The sequence below is a fragment of the Eptesicus fuscus genome, chromosome 3 (assembly GCF_027574615.1).
Source record: "Eptesicus fuscus isolate TK198812 chromosome 3, DD_ASM_mEF_20220401, whole genome shotgun sequence".
Lineage (NCBI taxonomy): Eukaryota > Metazoa > Chordata > Mammalia > Chiroptera > Vespertilionidae > Eptesicus > Eptesicus fuscus.
This window is the reverse complement of record NC_072475.1, coordinates 35,547,241-35,574,631: the sequence shown is the minus strand read 5'-3', so window position 1 is coordinate 35,574,631 and position 27,391 is coordinate 35,547,241. Positions and strand designations below refer to the sequence as shown.

General features: G+C 34.5%; 1 protein-coding gene across 1 annotated transcript in view; it reads right to left on the bottom strand.

Annotated features, from left to right (window-relative positions):
- The window catches only part of NAALADL2 (N-acetylated alpha-linked acidic dipeptidase like 2), a 630,481-nt gene that overhangs the window by 124,905 nt on the left and 478,185 nt on the right, over window positions 1-27,391 (bottom strand). Inside the window, exon 11 of the mRNA XM_054713015.1 lies at window positions 25,291-25,386. Coding sequence (XP_054568990.1) covers window positions 25,291-25,386 — 96 coding nt within the window. The remainder of the gene's footprint in view (window positions 1-25,290; window positions 25,387-27,391) is intronic.

The following is a 27,391-nucleotide window of genomic DNA, read 5'->3' as shown; positions in this document are numbered from 1 at the left end:
CAAAGAACAAAAACCTGCCATTCTGAAATAGATGTCTCTGAACTTCCACTCTTATGCCTTTGAAAAGTGGGACAATGCCTGTCTTTGACTCACAATTTTGGAAGAAACAAAAGAGATGGTGGTCAAACACTCAGGTGGTTATTTCCTCTAAAGCAGTGGTCAGCAAACTCATTAGTCAACAGAGCCAAATATCAACAGTACAACGATTGAAATTTCTTTTGAGAACCAAATTTTTTAAACTTAAACTTCTTAACACCACTTCTTCAAAATAGACTCGCCCAGGCCGTGGTATTTTGTGGAAGAGCCACACTCAAGGGGCCAAAGAGCCGCATGTGGCTCGCGAGCCGCAGTTTGCTGACCACGGCTCTAAAGAAAACTATCTAATATTTAGGCTGAGAAGGTGAAGCATATGAGTAATTAATAGCTACACTAAAAAAAAAAAATGGGAGTTGACACAGCTATAGTATTAACTAGCTTTGCGACTTTAGCCAAATGACTTTAGCCAAGCCATTGCAAACTATGTCTCAGCCTCCTTATAATGTAAAATTAGGGGATTGGAATGAACAATTTCTAAAGCCTCTTTCAAAGGACATAAGTATGCCAGTAGCAAGCCATTTAAGATACACAAAGAAACATATTATTTGCTTTCTTTTTCACATTAATTTTCCTTCCACAGGAAACCAACTGCAAATTCCAGCATCTATAGCAGTCATCAGAGAAACCTTGAAAATAGAAAATAGGAAAATAATGGCAGTCTAAAGCAACATGGCCACCTGACCTGACACTCTGAAGTATTTTAAAAGGGCTTATTGTTATTTTTTAATACAACTCCAGTGCCATTTGTTTTATAATACTCAACTCTGAAGTGTTGGTGGGATAAGAGAAAATGTCTCTTGCTAATGAAAGGTTCTGTGATTTTCAAAGTTAATTTTCAAAACACCCCTTTTACAGCAATCATAAAGAACATACCATGTCATCCAAGATAAGAAGAGCATATGTGTTCTTCCTTATTTAGTAAGAAATACACGCATAAACATTATAATAATTTTGCATTGTTTGGCTAACTTGGGATAACAGAGAAATACATTTTCCAGGTAACAAAGACATTTAGAAATTTATATGTATTATTTACATATGTGATATCCAAATATTAAATATATTATATATCTATATATGTATATATATACATAAAGAGTCAATTAAATACTGAAAAGTAGCATCATACATTAAAGTGATGACCTATCTTTCAATTAAATGGTTTTTCTTCTTTTTTTTCCTTTCATTTCCCAGTAGTAAGAATGGTATGAGTATTACTATACATTTCCACACCAGTTTTGATACTGATGTTAATGCACTTGATGCAAGACTATAATTCTCCATGTCCTCTAGAGCTAAGATTACAAGTCTTAAAGTTTGTGGCAAAAATATTTTTCACATATCTACTACTGACAGATATTCCTGGAATAAAGATTATTCACAATTTAAAGCATATAACACCATAAAAATCATATATATGTATAGCATATATATCACACTTTTACAATCACCTATAAAGTCATAGTCTAGATATGATTTTTTTTTTCATTTCAAAGATGAAAAAAATGTGAGCAATGACATATTATTACTATGGTACATTTTAACAGTTCATTTCAACTGTGAAGTTCAAAACTCCCATATGGAATATGTGTTTCTGTGGGGTTGGCAGGGGAGGTTGTAGCCAACAAATTTTAAAAATACTCCTTAATTTAAGCTCATATGCAAAATAAAGAACACTGTCTTAAACATTTCACCCACCCTGGCATCTGCTTTGTTCTTCACTGTTTCCCTCATATACATAATTAAAGGCCGTAATTAAAGGTCTGAAAAAGCGTTAGGACAGAAACCAGGCTCTACTCTTCACTACTGTGAGAACTCCTTGAAGATTGTTTAGTCCTTCAAAAGCTACTAGGATTTAATATCCAAAATATATAGGGAACTCATACAACTTAACAAAAGGAAAGATAATCCAATAAAAATGGGCAAAGGACCTAAATAGACACTTTTCAAAAGTATACATACAGAAGGTCAAGACACATATGAAAACATGCTCAAAGTCACTAATCATCCAAGAGATGCAAATCAAAATGACAATTAGGTATCATCTCACACCTGTCAGAATGGCTATCATCATCAGATCAACAAATGACAAGTGCTGGTGAGGATGTGGAGAAAAAGGAATCCTCGTGCACTGCTGGTGGGAATGCAGACTGGTGCAGCCACTGTGGATAACAGTGTGGAGCTTTCTCAAAAAATTAAAAATGGAACTCCCATTTCACCCATTAATCCCACTTCTAGGAATATATCCCAAGAAATCATAAACACCAATCAGAAAGGATATATGCACCCCTATGTTCATAGTAGCACGATTTACAATAGCTAAGATTTGGAAACGGCCTAAATGCCCATCAGCATATGAGTGAATTAAAAAACAGTGGTGCATCTACATAATGGAATACTACACTGCTGTAAAAAAACAAAGAACTCTTACCATTCCCAACAGCATGGATGGATCTGGAGAGCATTATGCTAAGCTGAATAAGCCAATCAGAGAAAGATAAATATTACATGATCTCATCCATTTTTGTAATATAATGAACAACATAAATTGATGAACAAAACTAGATCCAAAAAGATAGAAACATCAAACAGACTGTCAAACCTCAGAGGGAAGGCAGGGGAAGTTGACATGAGCTACCTACTTATATTGCCCCTGAAAAGTTTTCATATGTTCATTATATTCAATGTGAAAGTTTTGTTATTGATTTTGTCACTATACTTTGTCACTAATTCAACAATTTTCTTTAAAAATTATCAAGTGAAATACTACTTAGCTAAAAGCAGTGCAATTTTTAATTAGTAAAATATATGAATTACACAGTATATTAAAGAAATATTTTCCAGGAATGAAAGAAGAAAGCACATTTACTATTCAAAGGCTACTTAAACAATGCTACAGACATTGTAATAAAAACTTCTACCAATAATTTTTAAATCCTGCTGATGTCATCCATAGTTTAGAGATGAGGGGATGAATTCAGAGAAGTTAGATAATTTAGATAACATCACTCAGCTAGCATGGAGTGGAATCAGAATTTGCATCCAGGATTTTATGTTTCCAATAGACCAGACATTATGATCTATCCCATGTTGCAACCTCCAGGCTCTCATTAATGTTCCCTTTCATGGGGCATCTGTCAGGTGATCTGAATGTCAAGGATCTTTCATAAGAGAAGTGAAAAATATTTCACATAAAAAAAAAAAAAACCAACACTGAGACATTTAAGTCCTTTATGGTAAGGTACTATTTTAAGTGGCTCTCAGCAGACATCAATCACTGACTCTTTGATTTGGAACTTCCCAGTCACCAAAACTACGAGAAAATAAATTTCTGGTTTTTAAGCCATCCAATCCCTAGTATTTTGTTATGGCAACTAGAGCAGACTAACACACACAACAGTGCATTCAGGGCCACTAAGGGGGCAACTGAGAGCTTGGCAGGTGTCAGAGTGTCAGGAAAAAAATATTTCTTCACTGAGGTTCTCAGCACAGGTTTGGAGTCCGGAACTTTTTCTGAGTAACTAGACTATTTCATATGTTTTCTTTTTCATATTTCTTTCACAGGAATTCTTAACTGTAAAGAAGAATAAGAAGCAGTCTTGGATATAAGAGATGATAGTACAGGGGTCATAGAACAGTATACAGCAAGTGAGACTATGAAATACTAATAAATTGCTGATGTCTTATCTGTAGTTGTGGTCCATTTGTATATACTTTTAAAGAAATTATCTTGTTCTTACATGCATCCAACTAACTAATTATAGGCAAACAATAAGAATCAAGCTTCTGCCAAAATAATTAGTTCCATAGCCCATAGCAACTTACTTCAGCAGGACAAATGTATTCACTAGCATTCAAAACACTTAAGTGTATTTTTTTCCTGAATTACATATGTATAACTAGTTTTCCAAAGGGACAACTGAAGATATAAAGAGAGAAGACTAGTGACCCTAGGCAAATGACTTGATTCTTCTCAGTGGAAAAGTAAAAAGTCTTATTTTAGGAGTTGAAATTTAAAAAAAAAAAAAAAAGTAGTTTTTTAAAGCTGCAATAAGTCTTAGTAATGATGTTTTTACAATAGAAAGTGTTCAGATATAAGGAATTTCTCTGGAGTACACATGGGTTGGACTAGACATCCAAGAGTAAAATGGAAAGAGTCAGCTGAAATGAATAATACTGTTTGGAATCATTTTCTGGCAAACTGTGGAAGTTTAAAATGTATATAACATTAGCACACATTCGAAAGTAAAGTGTTCTTTATAATTCAACGATGATTAAAGTATGGAAGGAAATAGAGACAAGAAAATTATCTAAATTTTAGAATGCTTCTTTGGAATCATTGCCAACAGGAGTACTATATTTCAAAACTCTCATTCAGCTGTGTATTTTAAATAATATCTAGTTTTTTAAAATAGCTTTTACAGATCAGACATGTTCATGTTGCAAATGTCTATGTAAATGTATTTATCTAATAAAGCACTTTGCTGTGTCTGCCTTTTATAGCCATTTTTCCAGATGAGAAAGCCAAGGGAAATAGTGAAAAGGGAGCGACTGTCCCAATCTCTATATGAAAACAATGGAAGTGGAATAAATATAAGATGAGGCGTATTACAAACTTCTGTACTCCTTCTGTCTTCCGTCCACATGCTTTAATTGTTCTATCTCCCAGAAAAGTACCTAAAGCAAATATGCTAAGTCTACAGTGTGTTTTATGCTTACAACTATATTTATGTCTTTTTTAAGAAAATATGTCTTTAATAAGAGAATAGAATCACACAATATTGCCAATACAGTAAACAAAATTATTTCATATAAAAATTAATCCATAGCTATGGCTTAGAAGTTTATTGCATTGTAAGAGTTTTTCTACAGAAAAATATTACAAATTATATGCTTTCAGCTATCTTAAAAAAATCTGATCAAAGACACAGAAAACAACATTAATGTCTATTTATAGTATCCTTTGACTGCAGAGTTCAAAAAGCCTTATTTTATATTAGTTCAGTCAATCTAATAGAATTTTTATTGCATTTTTCCTCTGGAATAAAAAAAAGTCCTGAAAATCATTAAGGTGGAGTGGTTTCTGTTTATGTGTTTATAAGTCATCTGAAATTATGTATAATGATAGAAGGTCTTAACTTCAGTGTTTAGACTAAATTTCAAAGGAGAACCTTTTCTTTAAAACTTACTTTACACTAGTATTTCCAAAATATGTTCCATGAAAAACTAGTGTCATTTTGTACATAGTGGTCTTGACAAAGTTAGACAGGCATCCTACGTCACAGATTTTCAATGTGTCTGACTTAATAATATGCTTTGTGAATATCCAATAGTGTGGTTTATGATATGCAACCTTGTAAAAAATTAATTGACTCCTGATTTTCTTTCTTTTTTGCCCCAAAGAATCTGAAGTGATTACTGTGCAAGAAACCACTTTGTGAATATAACTAGTCTTTCATGATTGAGAGTTTAGAAGTGATTATAATAACATTGCCATAACAGTGTAAAAAAATAAAAAAGGAATGTTATTAAAAAAGTAAAACACTGTGATGTTTAAATCAAGGTGGTTATATGAATTTTCCAAGTGCATATTTTCTCATTCTGCCCATTTAAATTCTAAAAGTAATGTCACCCCATCAACAATGAGCCCCTTAGTGGCCAGGTATTACTCTCTTCTACCATTCTTCACTAGAAGAAACCAGATCCTTGGAGAAATGGCTCATTCCAGATTTTGGGGAGGGAAAGTAAGTCTGGAAAATGGTGCCAAAAAGCAAAGAAGTTGTCAAAGACCAATGAAGTCATGTCCAAAAAATCTTAGGACAAAGCTTGAAAGAGTTTGTATTGTCAAAGTTGTGACAATTTGAGCCTCTAATACAAATTGTTTTAATTTATGAAGATACATTGATTCTATAAAATTGATTAATATATGAAAAACACTTAAAAGGGAGAAAACTGAAGACATCTATTATTATCATTGAAGGCAGCTATCACATCAACTTCTTCAAAATTTGTGTCAGTAAAAAATAATCACAGTGGCTTAAAATGAGAAAAAGTATGTCTTATCAATTTAAAGCCTTCATTTTCCCAATGTATGCTGACTCAGCATTACATCTCTATATAAGTGCACCCTTTACAATCACCAAAGTGGGGAAAGAGTGAAATGGGCAAATATGCAGTGGCTCCTAGATCTTTGTGCCTGGAAGTGACACATCTTGCTTTTTATTCATATATCGTTGGATAAAGCAGGTCACAAAGCTATGCCTAACTGCAAGGAGACAGGGAAAAGCATTTCTGCTATTTAAGCAGAGCAAAAACTAGTCAGCTCTACTGTCTGATGCTGTTTACTGCCAAATGAAAATCAATATGATCACCCATCATTATTGCAAATAGTGTAAGCATTGATTTTGAAATTTCCCATTTCATTGGTTTTGGAATGCTTCTCATACTGCCTTGGGTACTTCCTTTCTTTTACAAACAATATGATGCATCATGAGGTCCTATTTAATCAACTAACGCTACCCTTCAGTATGATTTATACCATCATTAGTCTTGCTTTCTGATTTTCAATGACATAACCTCCTTTCTTTTTCTAGAACAAGTTGTGCTCCCACTTTCCTCAGAGATTTTAGTTAAATCTTCTCCCTATTTAACTAGATAATTCTTACACATTAGATAAGAAACTCAAACATCACTTTTCCAGGAAAAATTTCCTATATACCCCCAACTAGGTCAGTACTCCTCACACCTATAGTTGCATTCTAATAATACTCTACATTTTCTTTAAGAGAATTAGCCTAGTTTGTATTTACAACTATATTTTTATGATATCTACCTCCCATAGGCTCTCTGTTCCATGAGGATCATTATTCTTTTGTTTACTGCTGCATTTTTTCAACTAAAACAGTGCCCGACACCTAGAATGTTGCTTAGTAAGATTTGCCTAATGGGTATTTTGAGGTTTGCCATGTAAGGCAGTATGATAAAGTAAAACAATGGGCAAGTACAGGTTCTTATTTTGTTCACTTCTATATTTCTGGATATATATAGATACTGAGTAAATATTTTGATAAAAATGAATGGGGTTGGAATTTTGTCTGAGTCCTATTTCAACTACATAACTGCTGTAATCTTGATCTTCACTTCTGTGGACAGCAAGTAATTATCTATAAAATCAGTTGTTTAAATTATGAATTTTAAAAATACTTTCAGCAAAAAACAATAACAACACCTTAAAACAAGCATATTCAATTATTTACCTTGCTATTGCCATTACACTTGATGCTAATAATAGAATATCCTTCTGAGAACAAATTAACAGTATTAGATGAAGCAAATATTTATTAGACAAATATATATTGCTTTTAATTCCAATCAATATCTCAACAAAGCTTTTGTGGAATTTGGCTAGCTAATTTTTTTAATTTATATGAAAGAACTAAGGGCAAAGAGAACAGTCAAGATTGACTTACAGGGGAATTGAGTAGGGACCATGAACTACCAAATAGGAGGTCTTATTTTAAATACATATATTAAAACAGTATTCTGTTTGTATACTGATATATAAACAGACTGAAGAATAAAATTGAAAACCTAGAAACAAACCCATACATATAAAGATATATGACAGAGTTTTATTGTATGTCATTGGGGAAGACTGGATTTCTCAATAAATTAGGTAGAAAACTAGAAACTGCAGCTCTAACTAAATCATCATCATAATCATGATCATAATCATCATGGTATATTAAAGATTTAAATGTTAAGGGAAAATGTAAATATTTATAAAGTATTACAATAATATCTTCTCAGGGTATGAAATAATTTCTTAAAACATTAAAATCACTAAACATAAAGGAAGGGATTACTAGCCTTCATTGCACTGAAATGAAGAACAGTTCATAAAAAAACAAAACACAATAAAAATGAAAAAAAAAATTTGCCCTGGCTGGTTTTGCTCAGTGGATAGAGTGTAGGCCTGCGGACTGAAAGGTCCCAGGTTTGATTCCGGCCAAGGTCATGTACCTTGGTTTCAGGCACATCCCCAGCAGAGGGTGTGTAGGAGGCAGCTGATCAATGCTTCTCTCTCATCGATGTTTCCAACTCTCTATCCCTCTCCCTTCCTCTCTGTAAAATACCAATAAAATTTATTTAAAAAAAATAAAAAACATCAAAATCTGGAAGAAGGTATTTGCAACACATATAACTCACAAGTTCATAGCCAGGATAAATAAATATCTTCCACTGATATTTTTTAGAGAGAGTAGAGGGGAGGGATAGGGAAGAGAGAGAGAGAAAAACATCAATATGAGAGAGACACATCTATTGGTTGCCTCCCGCACACCCCAATTGGGGTCAAGGTATCTGCCCTTGACCTGAATCATGACTGATGCTCTAACCACTGAGCAAACAGGCCAAGGCTGTCTTGTTTCACTTTTAATGATATGTATTGGTAACAAGTAATCTGACATTTGAATCATGAGAAATAAGTGTTCTTTTCATACTTAAACTTGTATTTATTTGTCACAAAGCTATCTAAATGTTGGAGACTGACAGTGAATATTTTATCATATTTTTAGTTCGGGTATATGTTTCGATTAACTAAATAATTAAATGCCATAAATCTGCCTATATTCTTACTCTTGTTCAGTTTCTCCAAATGATATATCTTTAATCTACTTAAGTTCCTTAAAAATAGTCACATAATTTATTTTGAAAGTAAAATACTTTGATTTATATGTAAAACCAACTATATAAAAAGCTTGGATTCTAATAACCAGTATCTAGAGGAGTTGAACATATTGCCAGTTGAGAGAATATAGCCATCTTGTGGCAGCTCTTAAAACTTCAGACACATGGTCCCTAGGCATTGTGACTACATTTGCCAAACAAACTTGGATCCAAAACATGTTGATTTCATAACTAACTCACTGAAATCAGGATAATTTCCTGACAGTGACAGTTTGATTGTCCCGAGGTGACTCTGAATGCTATGAATGAACTGGATGATGAACCATCTCAGTAAGAGTACCCGAGTCTTTTATCTGGCTCTTTGCTGTAGAAGTAAATGGTAAGAAAATGTACAAAGGAATCACAGACTGTATCTTTCCTTTCCATTACCCTGAAATTCATTACTTGAATCAGATACATGTCCTTATGCAATATAAATTGGTTGACATTTAGGAGTTTTAACTAATATTTTTTAAATAGATTTCCTATATTTAGATAAAATTTCTTACGATTTAAGGTAATAATTAATCATACACTAATTGTACAAATGCTTTGTTCATTTATGTATTTTACAAACTTTTTTCATGTCTGCCATGTGTTCTTAAGTTGTTTGATACATACCACTGTTTTCTCAATGTCACATATAATTCCAATGTGACACATTTCTTTTAAACAAATAAAAATGTAATGTGTTTATAGGTTCCTAAATATCCATGTCTAATATTTCAATCCCTGAGTCCATGATGTATTATTACTATTTGAAGCATTTAAATGAAAATGTATTTTTAATCACTAAATTGAATTTTGATATTTTTGCTTTGGCCTACATATGACAAGAAGAAATTTTAGGCTTTATAGAAGCTCTTATAAACTATTGCAGAAACAAGATTTCTAGAGTTATACTTGATAGACTGATCACTGACGGCCATGTATCAATACAAACAACTGTTAGACTTAGAGATGAAAAATTAAATTGGGGCATGAATAAATGCTGATAGCCAAAATAAAAGCTATTTAGAGTACACAATGTCTCAATATCTGTATGCTTATTTTATTTCAAGGGCAAGCATGCAGTATTGGTTAAAATACTATAGATCAAAGTTTGAAATAGAGAAATAGTGATAAGTCTAAATTATATAATTACCACTTGTTCAGTAAACAAAATCATTTAAGCATCAAGTCCTTGGGTAAGTGATGAAATAAAACATTTAAATATCCTGCTACACAGAGAGGCATGCATTTAGATGTTTCTCACATTGACAAGAATATCATCCCTTTAAGGGTGGGAAGGACATATGTATGTTTTAAAATAGTTTGTATTTTTACCAGTGTCTCATATTTTGAATGTAAGTTATCATCCAAAATATTAGATTTTTTTTAGTGACTTCAGTTGAGCTTACAGAGCTCCTCACAGTGGGCTTTCTTAAATTGGTGATTCCTTGAAGTTGTAAGGGTCAACAACCTCCTTAAAAGTAGAGGCTTATAACTGATGAGCATTTTAGACCCAGGTTGGGCAACAGGTGTATCGCATGTCAAATCCAATCAATTCTTTGTGGCTGTCTAAGGTGACAGATGGAAAATGAGCCTGGTTCTCAGTGTGCATGTGGTGATTACCTCTGGATACCTACGTAAGGGGGAGGAAAAAGATTTGATTCCTGAATACAGTGAGTTGTCTAATCTTCAATCCATTTAATGCTTATAGGATGAAGTGAAATTGGGAGTAAATGCAGTAGTCAAACTCATGTTATAAATACTTCCCATCTGTATTTCACTCTTTTTTTCCCCATCTCCTGTTCCCTTTCAGGTGGGTATAATGACTGGACATAGCAGGGTGCATAGCAACATATGAACAGAAATTCCTCCATTGTTTAGCACTGGTTTTGCCTTTTCCAAAATACTGGTTCTTGTTTGTGGACAAAAACATTGTTATAAATGCTAGCAGATGTGGTGGTTGTCTCTGAAACACCACTGCTACTCTACAATTTATACTATTTTGCACCAGCCACATATTATGAATGGGATTGACTCCAGTTCCAAGGGAAAGAGAGATCGAACTAAGTTAATTAGGCTAACTTTAACTCCTTTTCCACAGTGATCAGCTCAGGTAAACCAGGTGTAATCCAATCACAAGAATGATACCAATTAAGCTTGAGACCAATTCAGAATAATAAGAAGGGGTGCTCATTTTGCTGGGGATTTTTAAGATCTCAGCATCAAATCTCTTTGCTTTGACAGAATTATACACAGATGTCCTTCCAGGATCCCCTGGCAGCATGTTTCCATTGTGGAGGCATTCCACTGGTTACAAGTCCAACTGGGAGGAGGGCAGAACTGAGGGGATGACAGGTAAGGAGCCCTGGGCTGTGCTTGAGCCACTCCTGAAGAATGCCTCTTCTAGAGTTTTCAGTTACATGAGTGACATAGAATTCCTTATTTTTTATTAAACAAGTTTGCATGTTGGTCTTTAATAAATAGCAAACAAAAACATTGCAACTAATTTGCACTTATTTCATGTTTGAAGGCAATATCTTTAAAACAGTTTATCCCCTTCCTTGCTTTCTAAAAAATCATATATTTTTATTGATTCCAGAGAGGAAGGGAGAAGGAGAAAGAGAGAGAGAGAATCATTGATCAGCTCCCTCTTACACACCCCACATTGGAGATTGAGCCCACAACCCTGACAGGGAATAGAACTGCAAACTCCTGGTTCCTAGGTCAATGCTCTGCCACTGAGACACACTGGCCAAGCACAATTCTCTCTCTTGATGGATTGGGTAACATAATTAAAAGGAGGGGAGACCCAATAGAAATAGGTCCATATTTGTTAATGATTATTCACCTTACTAACTATAGGTAAGAGTTTTTCTTACAAACCCTGAGAAACTGGAGGATGTGCTGAAAGAAGAAAAACAGAGCTGTAAAAAGATAAGAGACTGCGGGCAGATGAGTCCATTGCTCAGAAAAGAAAATATATTTTGAGATGAGACAAAGGGCATTATGTACTTTGATTTGGTTGCTGTGCCTGGACCCCGAACCCTTCTGAGAATTTGTCTCAGGAATGCTGCCCATTGAACTGGCCAGAGCTAGGTTTTAACATCATTGAAAATTAACTAACTTGTTACTGGACTTCAAGATTTTGGAGGAGACAGACAGACCATGGACCCTGCAACCATTTTCCTGGCCCGCCTTCCCCCTGCAGGCACCCTTTCTTCCTTATCTCCCTATAATCTGCAGGCTAGTAGGAGGTGGGAGATCATATTTTCAGGGTGACCTAGTGCTCTCCCTATACAGCCCGCATTATCTAAATAAACACTCATACATGGCTTAACCCTATCTCTGCTTAATTTGGCTCAAGAAATGACAGGTGACCTCAGACCCATTTTGTCCAGTTTCATAGTTACGATTGTTCATTACTGTTTTATTTCAAGATGCAAAAATGTTACTATTTGAACCTTCAATAAATGGTTTTGGGACACTTTAATTTCAAATGTATTGAGGTTAAGTAGACATTAATAAATAAACCTTAATTTAGTGCAAATAAATATTGCTTTTCTTGTACATTTCAAGCAAATTTTTGTTTGATTTATTAAAATCTAATTCTTGATCAGTTCCTAAAATTCAATTTAATATCATAAAACTATTCACATTTTTGGAATACATTTACACTATCCTAAAATGCCATTTTTTTCTGTGAACTTTTCAAGAGAGACATTGCATAATTCAAATGTTGACTATACCAGATGTTTTTAAAAATATGCAATTTTGAATAGTTTTTATGTCACTCCAACAGCAGCAAAATATATAGGTCCAAATATTTTTTTTAAAGTTTTGACATTCAGGTTTTTCTGGAAAAAAATACACACACACACACACACACACACACACACACACACACACACATCTATATCTATATATCTATATCTATATCTATATCTATATATATATCTATATCTATATCTATATCTGTATCTGTATCTATATCTATCTACATCTACATCTACATCTATATCTATATCTATATCTATATCTATATCTATATCTAATCTATATCTACCTATTATTTAGGGCTTTCCAAGGAATAAATAATTCTGAGAGTGATTAATGATGAAATTTTGTATCATGGATTAGTTTATGCCACATGACATGTGTGTGTCCGTGTGTGTGTGTGTCTGTGTGTGTGTGTATGTGTGTGTGTTTAAGGGGATCTTTTTTTTATATTAATTTATATTCACCCATGAGGGCAGTGCATACGGTCCCCAGAGCATTCAAGCAGCATGATCAAAGTCCATTACAACAGTCTCCAAAAGACTGATTGGATTTTTCTGGTTTGTTGTGTTACAGTAGATATTTTTAAATAACTGGTCATTGCCTGGGGGCTTTTAAATCTTTTTTTTTTTTATTATTCAGAGGCTTTGTTTGAAGAGCATGTTTTGGAAAAACATTTGACCTGCCTACCTGGAGCTAATCTGTTGTCCATTAACTATTCTGCTCTTTGACTCCAAGCTTCTATAGCACCTGAGAATATTATCTGAGAATGGTCTGAAAAGACAAAGAATCTCTTGTTTGAAATGAGAAAAACATTTAGGGATTAACATTTAAATTAACTTTCAAAATATTGAAAGATCCCTGAAATAAGAAAAATGACTTATATTTAGAGCACAAAAATTTCACTTAACACCAAAAATGTTTTTTATGGGATGAGGCTACTGCTTTGTGAATTAGATGTGAATGCCTCCTGAAGCAGGTTGACTGTTTGTAAAAGATTGTCATATTATATTCAGGTGATCATAGAGCTTCCTATTCTGATATATAATATTCTGTAACACACACATGTTAAAATGCCTTTATCAAATATAAAAGAAAACTGTATGCTCAGAGAATAACAACCTTTCTACTTATTCCTATCTTAATATGCAGTAATAACTGTTTTAGCATGTTGTAGCAAACTGGCTACTGTGATGATTAACCTCTCTAAAACTGGAGTGTCAAATTTGGACAATCTTATATTGTGTAATAATCCACTTTTGAGTAATAAAAACTGGTAGTGTAAGGCATGCCTTTAGAAACTATATTTGTGCAGTATAATGAAAAACAATAAACCAAATCTCTCCAGGCAACAGAAAATATAGTCAGCACTATCTCCAATTTTAGCAAATGAAGATATTGAGTTTAATTACACATTTATGAAGAAAATACACACCTATACTATTTTCTTTTTAAAGTTTAGAGGTTGGTTTTAATATCCCATCATCTCCCCTGAGTAGTTTTAACCAACATTCTTTATTACAAAGTACAACCTTTGCATTGCAAATACATGTTTGGGATATTTTCTGATTTAACTCATGTCATGAACACATAGAGTGTAGATCTCTAGGGAGACATTTTGCATTGAGTAATAATAATTTGATATAGCAAAAGAAAATTCAGGAGTGTTTTTAACAATAAAAAGTTTTAAATCCAGAGCTTAAGAATAACCTCAAATGTACACTTACATAAGATTAAAGAATATCATTACAATTGCTTTGCTAAATAGAGATACTCGGAAGAAACTTAGATTTGCTCACTCAGAATAGAAATTATAGCCAGTTTTCTAAGCATGTAAAGACTGCACAAGAAATTCTATTAGCTCATGAATACAACATGCCTTTGAAATTCAGAAAACTCAATAAAATACATTTGTTCTTTTCTCTTTTGTTCTTTATTTATTTAAGGCTTCTGAGCTGTATTTCTAAGATATAGCTGAGAATGATATCTTAAGAGAAATAAAATTATGGTATTCTATATTTTAGTTGCCTCTTTATTCTGTAGTTGTAGAATGAGTACAATGATTCATTTTCAGTTACTATGCTCTAGGAATCTTAATATTACAACAACTAGTACAAACATATTTTAATAATTATATTTAAAATAATTTCAGATTTATATTTCACAAGTCATGTGTTTAAAATAATATTGTAGCAGAATATGACTCTACTAATCAAAGTGATCCTGGTTAATCATCTCTAAAGAATGACTGAGAGGTAAATGCTATTAATATTAACTGAAATGGTTAAAATCAGAATTATTTAAATTTTTTCATCTTTGAAGACACTACCATTAGTCTTTATTTAAACCACTCCATAATTGAGTTAACATTTATAGCTACAAGTAAGAGGAGTTATAACTACATTACTAAGTACAAACTATATAAGAATTACTAATCTTGATTTCTAGGTTTACACAAACACTGTTTTCTGCAATTTGATCTCATTGTGACACTTTCTCCACATATATAATGGGAATAAATACCATGTTATTCTTACTATTTTTTTCTATGGGATAATGTAATATCAAAATAATGTTAGTAAAGAACCTCTATTATGACATTATATAAGAAAAGAAAGAAATTTATATCCTTTTAAGAATAATGTTCTCCAAAAATCCTATACTAAATAAAAACACACTGCCTGACCAGTGTTGCTCAGCGGTTGAGCATTGACCCATGAAACAGGAAGTCACCATTTGATTCCCAGTCAGGGCACATGCCCAGACTGGGGACTCTATCCCCATCTCTCATCATTGATGTTTCTATTCCTCTCTCCATCTCCCTTCCTCTCTGTGAAATAAACAAAAACATATTTTAAGAAACATATTAATATGCCATATTTTCCAGCGTATAAGACGACTGGGCGTATAGAAGATTTTCCTGGGTTAAAAAGTCATCTTATACGCCGGAAAATACGGTAACATAAAATTCACAACCAGAGGTCCTATATTGGGCTGAGACTTTCTTTATTTGCTTTTACTGATATCTTCCTAGAACAGGTACACTCGGTCTTGGGAATTGTGTATCCATAGAAGTTAGTTTCACAGGGACAAGGCACCATGAACAATGCCTAACAGTCACATTTTTTCCCAAAAGGTTAGGAAAAAATGGTAGGTTTCTGACAGACTCAATTGCATTGTTGTGTTAATAATAATTTAACTGCCACTCAGTGTTTTAATATTACTAGAAAGAAAAATGTTCCTCAGATTGCTTCAATGGCACAAGTGTCTCAGTGAAGATCAGAAATGCAATATATAGAACTGTGCAGGAATAATAGAATATTGGATTAAATAATTCATCAATTACAATATGATCTGTTGTTATGAATCTTTTGCATTCTAAGCATTTCAGAGATTGGATGTAAGAAGAATATTTTTTGAGTCATTAAACACAAGTGACTAATGTTAACCCTGTAGAAAATTCATGCTTTAGCATTTAGTGCTGACTCAAAAACTGACAGACTCTAATGCCTTTTTTTTTTTCTTATAGAAAACAGTCAGAAGAAAGTTTTCTATGGATAGTAAAGATACTATGTTAGAGCTACAAGTAATTGGAACAATCATTTTAATGTAAGTTTTTTTTTGCTTTTTGAAATTTTATGTTGTAAAATATTTAATATTGTTTCTGAAGTACATAAAAGTTTGAAAAATCAATTTGCAAGAAATCATGTCATCCAATGATTACTGAAGATTTCCTCTTTCCGGTACAGCAGGAAAGGAGCTTAGAAGTCACAGAGAGTAAAAAGAAGCACAATCTAAAAGAAAATCGACCATTCTCCTTAGGTCCATCAGAGAAGTGAGGTCACAGGACAAACTACTACCCCCAAAATTGGATAGATAGGTAGACAGAGTGCATCACAATTTACCAGGGTAACCTCTGCAGGAACCAATGCCAGGGTAAGAGAAGCTGAACTGCAACTGATGAATTACTGGAGGTTGACTGGGACAACTCTGAGAGTTAAAATCTCCAGGGGACCCAATCATCTGAGGACCCCCACACTTTTGTGAGCTTTATCACCAGGAGCTCCACCAGGTTCTCACAGTGAATATCAGAGAAAAAGCCTCTGGTGCTCCCCGCACAGAGGAGAGGAAAATGAGCCATTTTAAATATGCCAGAGCATTCTGTTCTTAACAAAGCCTGGAGACACTATTTAATAGAGCCCAAACAGCTGGGGTTTTATCAGAGTCTACTTGACCTAATTAAAGGGAAGTACCCAACTCTAACATGGGAGAGGAAAGAGAAATGCACAACTTCCAGCTCCCTCCAGCTATCCTATACCCAAGAGAGAATAAAAACAAAAAACACAAGAACTGAGAAGCATTAGTGAAATTCACAGCATAGGGCACAGGTTCACCAAAAGGCTGAGACCTAATCATAGAACTATAAAATACTTCCCCACCCCCACACCTTACCACAACATTACTAAAGACCAATTTACAGCAGATTATTTTACCCATCTATATATATAAGAGCCTGATATGCAAATTGTCCCCACAGGAGTGTGCCTGGAGACCCATTGCTCACTATGATGTGTGCTGACCACCAGGGGGTGGCATGGAACGAAGGAAGGCCCCAGCCAGTGTAAGGGCCCGATCGGCACTGATTGCTGTCCAGGCCTAGGGACCACACTCATGCATGAATTTCGTGCACTGGGCCTCTAGTATAATATATCTGGCTATCAAAAAAACAAAAAACAAACAAACAAACAAAAAAACAAAAACCACAAGGCATACCTAGATGGCAAAAAACACAAATTCAATACACTGAACAAGCATCACAAGCATCAGACCAGACATGACAGGGATGTTGGAATTACCAGACCGGGAATTTAAAACAGCTATGATTAATAGGCTATGGGCTCTAATGGATAAAGCAGATAAGCATGCAAGAACAGATGGGCATTGTAAGAAAAACTACATGTATGAAAATTTAGATGACCTTGGGTTAGGTGATGTTTTAGTACGACACCAAAGACACAATCAATGAAAGAAAAAATTAATAAACTGACCTTCGTTAAAATTTAAATTTATTCTTCTTTACAAAAGACATTGTTAAAGAAATAAAGAGGCAAGACATAAAATAAGAAAATATCTGAAAAATATACATCTGATAAAGAATTGTTATTCAAAATACACAAAGAACTTCTGAAACGCAATGTAAGACAACACACAACCCAATTTTAAAAAATGGACAAAAGACACCTCGCCAAAAAGATATACAGATGACAAGACTGAAAAGTAGCTCCACATCATATGTCATTAGGGAACTGCAAACTAAAACAACAATGATACCACTATATACCCATTAAAATCACCAATACCCAGAGCACTGACATAAAATAAACATATTAATATTGCATATCTTATACTAATTACATTAAAAAACATTTTCTTAAGGTGGGGAAAACAATGAAATAATTAATAAACTGATATTTCTTGAGCAAGCTCACAAGCAGAATTAAGTAATTTTCTGGTTTCCAAGGTACCACACGGATAAGGAACTTTTTGTTTTACTGAATGCACCACTCATACTCAGATTTAAAATATAATATAGAGCAGTTGGGCTTCCAGAAGAAAAGTACTAGTTACCCAATCCTATAAAATAAAAGACTAATACGCTGTGTCTGTCTGTCTGTTTGACCATTCAACCAGTTGCTATGATGCACACTGACCACCAGGGGACAGACGCTCTGACCAGTAGGTTAGCTTGTTGTTGTAGTCCGGCTGATCAGAACTGGGCAAGATGGGCTGGATACACCCTGGAGCCTTCCCGCGGTCCCTCTCGTGGCCTCTCCCCGGCCCCGATCGTGCACCGGTGGGGTCCCTCAGCCTGGCCTCTGCCCTCTCACAATGTGGGACCCCTCAGGGAATGGAGAATCAGTTTCGGCCGGATCCCTGCAGGCCAGGCCAAGGGACCCCTCCAGTGCATGAATCCATGCACCAGGCCTCTAGTTATTTGATAGTTTCTTTCCTCTGCCACCCAAGCCTTTCATATTCACTTTTAATTTTAAAGTCTTTTCCTTCTAAACATAGCTTTAGTGTTTTGTTTTGTTTTAAATACAGTTTATCAGTACTCATTTATTGAATGTCTATTATGGCAAAATTTTAGCAAGAAAATGCTAATAACATATATTAAATTCAAAAACATATAAAATAAACACAGGACAATATATCTATCAAAAATGGAACAAAGAACTGGGTAGCAAGCCATGTGAAACCACTTATATAGAACAGCAAAAAACTGAGGATCAAGGATAAAGATAAAAATAATTTTAAAATTCAAAATAATTGGTTCAAAAGTTATAGTAAAAGAGCTGCTGATTGGGTTAATATACTTTCCCCCCCCAATATTTTATTTTCATTAAATGTACATAATGTAAAATTTACCATCTTAACCATTTTTATGTATACAGTTCAATGGTACTAAATACATTCATAATGTTAACCATCATTACCATCATTGATCTTCATAACATTTTTCACATTTTAAAACAGAATGCCTATGTCCATTGAACAATAAATCCCCAGTTTACCTACCCCATAGCCCCTGACAGCCACAATTCTATTTTCTGTCTGCATGATTTTGATTACTCTAAGTACTACAGCATTTTTCTTTTTATAGTTGACTTATTTCACTTAGCATTGTGTCTTCAAGTTTCATCCATGTTGTAGATTAGTCAGAATTCCCGTTTTAAGGCTGAATAATATTTCATTGTTTGGATATACCATATTTGGCTATTCCATTAACCCATCTTTGAACATTTGGGTTGCTGCCACATTTTAGCTGTTATGAATAATGCTGCTATCAACATATGTATACCAATATATCTTTGAAACCCCATTTTCAATTTTTTTTGGGTATATACTCAGAAACAGAGTTGTTCTATTATATGGTAACTAGAGGCCCAGTGCACGAAATTCGTACATGGGGGAGGGGGTGTCTCTCAGCCCAGGTTGCACCCTCTCCAATCTGGGACCCCTTGAGGGATGTCCAACCACCCATTTAGGCCAGATCGGGGCTAAACGGGTGGTTGGACATCCCTCTCACAATCCAGGACTGCTGGCTTCCAACCGCTCATCTGCCTCTGCCTGATTGCCCCTAACTGCTTCTGCCTGCCAGCCTGATCACCCCCTAACCACTCCCCTGGTCAACGCCGAACTGCTCCCTGGCCTGCCCAATTGCTCCTAACTGCCCTCCCCTGCCGGGCTGGTCACCCCTAACTGCCCTCCTCTGTTGGCCCGGTCACCCCTAACTTCCCTCCCCTGCAGACCTGATCTCCCCCAACTGCCCTCCTCTGCTAGCCTGGTCACTGCTAACTGCCCTCCCTGCTGGCTTGATTGCCCACAACTGCCCTCCCCTGCAGGCCTGGTCCCCCCCAACTGCCCTCCCCTGCAGGCCTGGGTCCCCCCAAACTGTCCTCCACTGCAGGCCTGGTCACCCCTAACTGCCCACAACTCCCCTCCCCTGCAGACCATCTTGTGGCGGCCATCTTGTGTCCACATGGGGGCAGCCATCTTTGACCACTGGGTAGCGAGAGGGATGTCTGCCCTTGGGGATCGTGCCTAAGCCGGCAGTTGGACATTCCCTGAGGGGTTCCAGACTATGAGAGGGAACAGGCTGGGCTGAGGGGACCACCCCCCCCACCCAGTGCATGAGTTTCATGCACTAGGCCTCTAGTAATAATATATTTTAAAATAATATAAACTCTGCTAAAGATAGAATTATTGAAACTATCCTTTATTCTTCAGTCTGCTTTATAACCTGTACCAAGTAAATCCCATATTCTGTCATTCAATCTTAAAAACGTCTCTGAAACCTGTCTTCTATTTTCCAAGACACACATCATCATTTTTCATACACTACTACCAACAAGCTCTTTAAAGATTTCTCCAAGAAAACTCATTGACATTAAAATAAAGTTGAAATTGCTTATATTTCTCAAATGTCACCTCTCTTATAAATTCTTCAATTCCCCTAGGCATAGGCAAAAGCTCCATCTTCTTTCCTCCCACACTTTGTCCACATTACTATGACATTTTTAGCACATTATAGTGAAATGATTTGCTCACCTGTTTACTGGCATGAACCTACTCCTGTGTATTAATTGTTTTTGTATTTCAAGTGTTTTGAATTATCCTTGGCTTATGGTAGGCTATCAGAATGATTAGATAACTAATAACAATTTATGATCTAAATGTTGAAGATTTTAAAACATAACTAGAAAATTCCTCAGTATAGAAGGAGAAATAAGCCTATTTCAAAACATAAATCCATGGTGATTCTTACTCACTTATTAAAGGATTAAGCATCTAAGATTTATATTGGTATTTTATTCATGTTTAACCTTTAGAGGAATTAGGTTGGCTTCTATGATAATTAAAAAAACAAATGCTATTTCTTAAGGTAATTATAGAGGATAAGGAGGCACTTCAACATCAATGCTGCATGTGGCACCCTCTGGCAACTTCATATTGTACCATCTGACTGTCATTGAAGCCATGATAAATTGCCTTTTGAAATCAATATTGAGTCTCATTCATTACTTTCTTAGGTTCCATGCTTTATATCAAAAAGACAAATGCCAAGATAAATTTACACTTTGTAAAAAAATATTTTTTAAAGAACTCCAGGACAACATTGGAAAACCACTTTCAAGGACAAGAACTCACAGCTCACATTCCATCTATGAGTATTATGTATCTCTTTATATTTTAATTCAGAAAGGTACTAATGACAAATTATTAACTTTCTAATACTTTGAAATTATAATTTAATTTTGCATTAATCATATTTGTGAACTATAACAAAAGGTCTAGAATGTAAAGTTACATGGAAAAGATAATGGATTGTATTATATAAATAAATATTTATATTACATGTATGTATTTATTGTATTTATTTAATTAGATTATATAAAATATGTAATAGTTTTTTGGTGTTGTGTATCCAATTATAATATCTACTGAAAGAATTATAAAAGTATTTAAAATATTTCTTGTTTATTGAAATGTTTTAATATTGGTATAATTCTAATTTATTAACAATATTACCATATTGGTATAATATCAATAATATTTGTGCTTTATCATTTTACAAAGTGTTTTTCATGTTCCAAAACATTTTAAAATAGTTGACAGTGGCAAAAGTTATACTAGGTGGGACTTGTTATTCAAAGTTCAATATTATTTGCATAATATCAGAATACTAGGTGGTGCAGAAGTGTACTTAACAGGTGATATACTGTGATAATAACCACTATTATCCTTATTGAAAGAAATATTCTAAAAACCTTAACTCTTCACAAATTAAATTTTATGCTCCACTTGTACACATTAATTTATCAGTATATTCTCAGCCTTTAATTAGCTTAATGATTTCTTATATAAATTATTCTGCTATTCTTTTTTTTTCTCTTTAAAGTAAAACCAACATTCTGAAAATGTAGGTAAGGGCCTAATTTAAAGACTTTAGAACTAGCATTTTTTTTTTTCTGGAGGTAAGTTTTAGAGTATTTTCCTTTTTTAAATTAAATTTATTGGGGTATCATTGGTTAATAAGATTACACAGGTTTCAAGTACACATTTCTTTGATACATGATCTCTATAAAACTAGCATTTTTACTATTTTTTATTTATATTTTTTAATTTCTTTATTGATTAAGGTGTTACATATGTGTCCTTATTCCCCCATTACCCCCCTTTTCCCTTATCCCCCCACTCATGCCCTTACCACCCTGTTGTCTGTGTCCATTGGTTAGGCTTATATACCTGCATACAAGTCCTTTGGTTGATTTTACTATTTTTATTGATTTTCTTTTTAAAGATAGAGAAAAGGAGAGGGAGAGAGAAATATAGATGTGAGAAAGAAACATCGATTGGCTGCCTCCTGCCTGCCACCTACTGGGGAATTGAACCTGTAACTGGGCATGTGCCCTAATTGAGAATCAACCTGGCAACCTTTTGATGCATAGCATCATGCTCAACCAACTGAAACACACCGGCCAGGGCCTAGCATTTTTAAATATTTTAATAATTATACTCAATTAATACATATTGCATTTCTAGAGAAAATCTATACATCATATTTCCAACCTCACAGAATCCTAGTAAGGAAAACCATTATGACTATACTCCTTTTTTATGTAAAAAAATAAAATAAATTTCTACTAAATAATATAGCAAATTGGTAGTTAAGATAGAACTGAAATCCATGTTCCATATTACCTAATACATGCTCTATTCAACCCATCTATGTTTATACTTTTATTTTGTTCATGTTCAAAGAAAATTTTACTTTAAAATGAAGTATCTATTAAATAGACCTTTTTATGGTTCCACATGTTTTCCTATTGGTGAAGGAAATAAGCCTATTTCAAAACATAAATCCATGGTGATTCTTACTCACTTATTAAAGGATTAAAATTCTGAAGGACAATATTTTCTCAGCCTGTGTCTGCAACATGAGTTGCCAAAGGAAAACTTGATGATTGGGGATACAGAATCAACTTTGGAAAATTATAAATGGTCATAAAATATGTCCATGAACTCTTACTTCTGCACCTAAGCAGGTTTTATTTTTTCATAGACATAGAATTTTTCCAACATCTATTTAATAGATTGTTTTAGTATAGATAAAATTACCATTTAATGTGTATATATAAATATATAGAGATATGCTTATCTAAATAAATGTAGATATGTATTATCTATCTATCTATCATCTATCTATCTACCTTTCTATCTATCTATCATCTTTCCAGACTTTTTTCTTGCTGTAATCCAATCAATAATGAACTACCAAAGGATGAAGATGTTAAAAACTAAATAAAAAACTAGAATTGATTGGGAAATAAAGTGTTAATAAATGTAGTTAAGATGCAATTATTTTGAATTTAGGAAAATTTTAAGTAAAATGTGATCCAAAGATCTCTTATTACAAAAGTTGAGAAAAAAATTAATTTGCACAGCTTTTAAATGTTAGGAATAGATCTAGAATGCTAGCCTTTGAATTTTGAATTTTGAACTCATTCTGTTGCCACTCTGAATTCAGTTCATTATATCTATTTTTTCTAAAGAAGAAAGACAGTCTTGAAAAATCTTACTAAGGAGATTTAAGAATGAGTCATTGATCTTTCAAGTGAGCATATATAAATATAGATTATTTTAAATGTTCTAAATGCCAATATTCTCTACAAACTTTATCCTCAAAAGACAGATTATGACAGGTTAAACAGCTGGTAAATGAAAGATTAAACAAATAATTGATGTAAAAATTATTATGATGTTATATGATGTCAGGCATTAAATTTATTTTCTCCATGTAGGTAGTGGCTCTAGAGTTAAGTCTTGGATTGACCTGTGGCAGAGCCACAAAAAAGTCCCAGCTTAGAGGGCAGAGCCCTCTTAATATAATTAAGCTTGACTTTATGGCCAGTCCCTAGATCCTTCCTGGGTAGCTAATGGGCTGTGGGAGGTGCAGCAAGTGCTGCCAAAACAAGTGAAACTCACAAGAACATTGTAACCATTGTAACTATGTTGACCACTACCTTGTTTTTCTCTGACTATAAAATAAAAGCCTCAGCTTGCTGGCTGGATCCTTCTCTGTGGCCTCATCCAGGCACAGGAGATACACCGAACCCCAGCTATATTCTCTTTGTCTATCTTTTCTTTAATCCTTCACCACCATCCCTCAGGCTCACTGAACACTTGGCTATGCTGGCACAGCACAGCTCCATACTGTAGAATTTAAGGGAATGCAGGAAGGGGGGTAAGAGATCAACCGAAGGACTTGTATGCATGCATATAAGCATTACTAATGGCCACAGACACTAGGGGGGTGAGGGCATGTGCTGGAAGATGGGAGTGGCAAGTGAGAGGTCAATGGGGGAAAAAATAATATTGTAATAGCTATATATGGGCCGGGGGGCAGGGGGGAAGGTACTTGAAATAGCAGGAGGACCACTCTGCAAACATATGATTGTCTAACCACTCTGTTGTGCTTCTGAAATGAATACAGAATAATATTGAATGTGAACTATAATTGAAAAATATGGAAAATTATATGTTATATGTTTTTCATCACAATAAAAAATTATTTGCTCCATACTGTAGAATTTAATTTTCTCCATATTACATACTTTCTCCTACCTATAAACTATTATGCAGGAAAAACTGGTAATGATAACCTTACAGTAATTAAATTCATCATAAACACAATCTATCTTTATTATTAAAGAAAGGAGGCTTTTTTTAAAATTCTTACTGCATCTAAAAATTACCTCAAACAACCAATTTCCTTAAATATTGAAACAAAACTTTGAAGATAGAGAAATTCAAAGATTAATTTTGTATTTTCCTTAATCTAAAATGCAGGGGTATACTTGAGAATATACCACAAATCTACTATCAGATTAAGTATAAAACCTAATTATTATATTAAAGATTGATTTTTAAAAACAAATCTTCAGTTATTGGTCATATGATCTTGATCGATTTGCTTATCATCTTAGTAAAATAATAGGAGACACTTAAAATCCTTTCTAGTACATACTACAAATAAAAAAATATATAGCTTTCCCTGGATTGGTTATTTTCCCTTCCTCCATTTACCAAAAAAAAGAACAAAGCTTTCCCAACCTGCTCATGAATGCATTCCTCCCCTACCTTGGTAATGGTTTCATGAAGTTTGAAAAAAGGATCCATTTCTTCAATTTTTGTTGCACCTTTAAGGAAAAGGGCCTCGGAGAGAAAACTTGGATCCTGTGAAAAGCAGAATAAAACATTTAAAACTCTTCATTGATTTTGTTTTTCAAGTGCTTATTGGATTTTCTTTAAAGATTCAAAAGGACTCTAAATTGCTTTAAGGTTTCTGTTGATTGTTGGACTTCATTCTACTTATCTGATTAATCAATCACAGAATTTTTTAAAATTAAAATGAGTAGAACCCTATGACCTTTGACATTATTTGTATCTATAAAATAATGCTTAATTTTACTCAAAAGAGATAATTCTTTGCAATTCTTCCTGTTTTGTTTTTTTAAAATACAGACATATATAGAACACAATACCTTGACTATAAGACCCATATCTGAAATCATTTTTTCTATTTAATATATTAAATTTTGTTTTAAGTCTGGTAGAATGGGATGTTTTTAATCAACATTATTACCAAAAAGAAAGGCCACAAAAATATACATGGTATTTTAAACATTGCAAACTCACTTCAAAAGAGTTAGGAAGATACATTTTTGGTAGAACAGTCTTATGGCTTTATAGGCTATCAGTAAAGTGGTAATGTGATATCAGAACCTTAGTGTTATATGGTTTAAATGAATCAGAGAAACAGTAACTAGTCATTTTATACTTGCAGATGTAGACAAATTTCAGGATGCAAAAAGATCTACATGGCATGAATATTTATGCCCCCCCCAAAAAAAGAAATTCATATGCTGAAATCCTAATTTTCAAAGTAATGATGTTAAGAGATGGGGGCCTTTGTGAGGTGATTGGGACATGAGTATTTTATCCTCACTATCGGGATTAGTGTCCTTCTAAAAGAGGCCCCACAGCGCTCCCTAGCCCCTTGCTCCTTGTAAAGATATAATAAGAAATCTGTAACCTGAAACAGGGCCCTCATCTGACCATGCGGGCATCATGATCTTGGACTTCCAGTCTCTGGGACTGTGAGAAATAAACTTATGTTGTTTATAAACCACTCAGTCTGTGATATTTTGTTATAGCAGGTCAAATAGATTAAGACATAAATATAGCTCTTACTTGAAAACCTGAAGTAACTAGGGTTATTTATCTAAAAAATAGAAAACTTGAGAAAGGATATATGTATGCATGTATGTATGTATATGATCTGATTAATAGATAGATAAATAGATAGATGATAGATGATAGGTTGATAGATAAATAGATAGATAGATAGATAGATAGATAGATAATTGATAGATAGATAATCTTTCTGAGTGCTAACATGGAGAAAAAACATTCAATACAGTCAACACCAACAATAACCACAACAGTGTAACAAATTAAGCTGATTTGGAGCTATTTATTAGAGCAACCCTACAGCAGAACAGACTGCTTTGGGGTATAAAAAAGGAGGAAAAGAAAGTTAGGATGATATAGTTGATAAGCTCTGAAGTCATACAGTTGAGAACATAACTGCAATTCCCTATTATTAATAATTCTGTGATCAGGCATACTCTTCACCCCCTATTTTGAGCAATCCTATCTAATAAAAGAGTAATATGCAAATTGACTGTCACTCCAATACACAAGATGGCCACCCCATGTGGTCAAAGATGGCTGCCCCCATGTGGACACAAGATGGCTGCCACAAGATGGCCTGCAAGGGGAGGGCAGTTGTGGGCAATCAGGCCAACAGGGGAGGGCAGTTAGGGGTGACCAGGCCTGCAGGGGAGGGAAGTTGGGGGAGACCAGGCCAGCAGGGGAGGACAGTTGGGTGGGACCAGGCCTGCAGGGGAGGGCAGTTGGGGGGGACCCAGGCCTGCAGGGGAGGGCAGTTGGGGGGGAACAGGCCTGCAGGGGAGGGCAGTTAGGGGCAATCGAGCTGGCAAGGGAGCAGTTAGGCATCAATCAGGCTGGCAGGGGAGTGGGTAGGGGGTGATCAGGCTGGCAGGCAGAAGCGGTTAGGGGCAATCAGGCAGGCAGGCAGGCGGGCGAGTGGTTGGGAGCCAGCTGTCCTGGATTGTGAGAGGCATGTCTGACTGCCCACCGGTATCGGGCCTAAACA